This window comes from Manacus vitellinus, unplaced genomic scaffold (genome assembly GCF_001715985.3).
Source record: "Manacus vitellinus isolate BGI_N305 unplaced genomic scaffold, ASM171598v3 scaffold_1_pilon, whole genome shotgun sequence".
NCBI lineage: Eukaryota > Metazoa > Chordata > Aves > Passeriformes > Pipridae > Manacus > Manacus vitellinus.
This window is the reverse complement of record NW_021939396.1, coordinates 489039-493114: the sequence shown is the minus strand read 5'-3', so window position 1 is coordinate 493114 and position 4076 is coordinate 489039. Positions and strand designations below refer to the sequence as shown.

At 48.4% G+C, this 4076-nt stretch overlaps 1 protein-coding gene across 1 annotated transcript in view; it reads left to right on the top strand.

Moving 5' to 3' along the window:
* RHPN1 (rhophilin Rho GTPase binding protein 1) overlaps positions 1 to 4076 on the top strand; it is a 37496-nt gene that overhangs the window by 27654 nt on the left and 5766 nt on the right. The window contains exon 11 of the mRNA XM_029959256.1: positions 473 to 627. Within this exon, the coding sequence (XP_029815116.1) occupies positions 473 to 627 (155 nt within the window). The remainder of the gene's footprint in view (positions 1 to 472; positions 628 to 4076) is intronic.

Sequence of the window (4076 nt, the reverse complement as noted above, 5' to 3'; positions counted from 1 at the left end):
AGTGCCTAAAGAGACTCCAGGAGAGCTGGAGAGGGAATTGGGACAAGGGATGGAGGAACAGGACAAGGGAGAATGGCTTCAAACTGACATATGGGACCTTGGAGCTCCTTCCAGTGCCTAAAGGGGCTCCAAGAGAGGGAATCTGGAGATGGGATGGAGGGACAGGATAAGGGGGAATGGCTTCAAACTGAAATATGAGAACTTTAGATGGGATATTGGGAAGGAACTACTGTCTGGGTTATTGGGAAGGAATTCCTGTCTGAGAGGGTATTCAGGGGCTGGAATGGATTTCCAGAGAAGCTGTGGCTGCCCCATCCTGGGAAGTGCTCCAGGTCACGTTGGGCAGGGCTCGGGGACAGTGTCCCTTCCCACGGAATGAGATGGTCTTTGAGGTCTGTTCTAAGCCATTCCACGATTCCATGACGTTCCACAAGCTCCAAGATGTCTGTCTTCCCTGTTTCCCTGCAGGCAGCCGGGCTGAAGGAGGGGGATTACATCGTCTCAGTCAATGGCAAGGACTGCAGGTGGGCCAAGCACGCCGAGGTCGTGCAGCTCCTCAAGAGCACCGGCGACGAGGGCGTCGACATCGGGGTCATCACCCTGCATGGCTCTCAGGCCCCCAGGGCTGTAAGTCACCTCCCAGACCTTGGGAATTCCCCGCTGCCGTGGGAGACAATGCCTTAGATGATAATCAATTAATTTAATTCGAGTTAATTAATAATTCTCTGGGCCGGTTTTGAGTCTCAAAAGGCAAAAATCGCTCCTTTGTCACGGCGACAAATATTACAGTGTTCAGGTTCTAATGACAATATTCAGGTTATAACGACAATATTTGGGTTCAGCTTACAAGATTCAGATCCTAATGACAATTATTCAGGTTCTAATGGCAATATTCAGGTTCTAGTCACAATATTCAAGTTCTAATGACAATATTCATGTTCTAATGACAGTATTCATGTTCTAATGACAATATTCATGTTCTAATGTCAATATACTGGTTCTAATGACAATATTCAGCTTCTAAGGACAATATTTGGGTTCTAATGACAATATTTGGGTTCAAATTACAATATTCAGGTTCTAATGACAATATTCAGGTTCTAATGACAATATTCAGGTTCTAATGACAATTATTCAGGGTCTAATGACAATGTTCAAGTTCTANCGACTGGGTTCCCAAGGGGCTGATTATTCCAGGGTCTTGTTATTCACATGCTGGAATTTGGGGTTTTTTTGAGGGATACAAGGGGGATTTAGGTCTTGGTGAGCTCAGGTGGAGACTCATCCCTGCAGGATCCCAAGCTGGGGGTTGCAGGTGGGTGTCAGGGAACAACTGAGATGAATTTTTAGGGCAAAACAGCTCAGATTTTAACTGCTGGCTGCCCACCCAGCTGCCTTATCCCTCATTTTTGGAATGTGAGGATGGAGGGAACAGGATGGCAAGTCTGCAAAGCAGGTTGTCTCACTGAACACTCACTGTGGGGGCTTTGTGGGGTATGAGGGGCAACTTTTTATCCAGCAGATCCCAGAGAATCCTGATGGGATGCCCAAAAGGTCTCCCAGCTCCCTCAGCATCCACCAGCCATCCAGAGGCTGGAATCTCTGTAACAGCACAGGATCTGAACAGCAGGATCACATCCTTTTTTTGGGAGACCAAAATCTTCTCCAAGACTATTTATGGACCAAAGTTGTGTTCTTTCTTCAACCTGGAGAAAGGAAGGATCCAGGGAGACCTTGGAGCTCCTTCCAGTGCCTAAAGGGGCTTCAAGAGAACTGGAGAAGGAATTCAGACAGGGGATGTAGGAACAGGACAAGGGGGAATGGCTTCAAACTGAAATACAGGACCTTGAGCTCCTTCCAGAGCCTAAAGGGGCTCCAGGAGAGCTGGACAGGGACTTGGGACAAGGGATTGAGAGACAGGACAAGGGGGAATGGCTTCAAACTGAAATGTGGGAGCTTTAGATGGGATATTGGAAAGGAACTCCTGTCTGGGATATTGGGAAGGAATTCCTGTCTGGGAGGGTGGTGAGGGGCTGGAACAAATTTCCAGAGAAGCTGTGGCTGCCCCATCCCTCAAGTGCTCCAGGCCATGTTGGGCAGGGCTCAGGGAAGGTGTCCCTTCCCACGGAACAGGATGGTCTTTGAGGTCCCTTCCAAGCCATTCCAGGGTTCTGTGATGCTCCACGAGCTCCAAGACCTCCATGTTCCAGGCTGGATGAGGGGAGACAATCCACCTTCCAGAGCCTAAAGGGGCTCCTGGAGAGCTGGAGGAGGAATTTAGACAAGGGATGGAGAGACAGGACAAGGGGAAATCGCTTCAAACTGAAGTATGAGAACTTTAGATGGGATATTGGGAAGGAACTCCTGTCTGGGAGGGTGGTGAGGGGCTGGAATGGATTTCCAGAGAAGCTGTGGCTGCCCCATCCCTGAAGTGCTCCAGGCCACGTTGGGCAGGGCAGGGGGAAGGTGTCCCTTCCCACGGAACGAGATGGTCTTTGAGGTCCCTTCCAACCCAAACCATTCTGTGATTCCAACACAAATGTCTAAAAACAGGTGGGAGGAGCTGCCTGCAAAAACCTGGAGGAGCCAGGATGTCTCCAGCCACTCTCCCACTCCCAGCAGGTGAAGCCACAGGGCACAACCTCCAGCTAAACCCACCCGACCACAAGTTACCAGCACCTTCCGACAGATTCTCGGCTCTGCCGTGCTTTTAACACACCAGGCAGATCCCACTCTGCTCTGATGTTCCTCAACTGCATAATTCCCTATCGTCACTTACACTGCAGACAATAAAAAGACATTCACCACCGAAAATAAGGCTGAAAATAACTTGTTCCTCCGTCTCAGTGAGTGCTGAAATCGCACTGAAGTGGCGTGTTTACTATGGATATAACTCATTCACGTGCACACCTCCTCCCCTTACTCCTAATTCCCAGAATTTTAGTGGGAAATTACACCAACACCTCCCTACACACAGACTATTTTTTTCCCCAAAGCTCCTGCAGCGAACTGAAAGCAGAGGTCCTTGGCTTTGCAATGCACAGCTATTCCCAAAATTCCTGGGAATGGGGCCTCCTGTCACCCCTAGCCCTGCACTTCCAAGGGGAGCTCACCAGGGAAGATCCAAACTACACGACAGGGTGTCCACAAATCAGCGGACGTGTCAAAATTTTCTTTCTGTTTACATTTACACCTGTACCAAATGGGTTCAAAAAGCTGATTATGAAATTTTGGACCATTTTGCCACTTCCTTTGTGATGGCAAAAGCAGCTGTGGGATAAAACGGACCCATATATTGGTTTATGGTCCCTCCCAGACCTACCAAACCCTTCCCTAATTATATCCAGCCACATCCTCTTCCTAAACCACGACCAGAGCAGAACAGCCACGTGCATCAGTTTGTCCTCCAGGCAAAATTCCACTTTCCTCTCCCCTACATTCCCCACCCATCCCAGCAGGTGCTACCTGCCAAAACACAGTGGATGCCAGCGTCTGGTTGGGCAAGAGGAGACCAACAACCTGCAAGAGAAGAGATTTTCCCATCAGTAAATGCTCTTTTGCTTTGCTCTCAGTGCTCTTCCAGGCATGCAAACAGCCAAGCTTATTTCTAAGCTTGAATAAATCCATCTTCATTTGTGGCTTTATTTAATTTTAGTTATTGAACTTCCCATCAGCCTCTTGCCTCTCAGTTTTCCAGCGGTGATGTAACTGCCCATGAAAGCTTTGCATCTTTAATTACTGCTTGTAATACACCTTGAAAATACTCTGGCAGCAAAGATCAGGTCGTTAAAATACAATCAATTCCTTAATCCAGGTATTTCTGGAGGAAAACACAAACGTTGCCTGAAGGCAAGAGTTCAAAGTTGTCACTACTGGCAGCGAACGGGGGAGAGGGTTTCCGATTTTCCTTTGGCACATTCCCTGTTTGAAGCACAGGAAAGAAATCCCATTTGAACATCTGAGGACAGGAATGCCACCTGGAAGCACATGTGCTCCTGTTTGGGAGCCTGGATTTTGTTTTAAGAGCCTTGTTGATGTGTCATACCCTCAGCTGTGAAAACTCCTGCCTGGGTTAC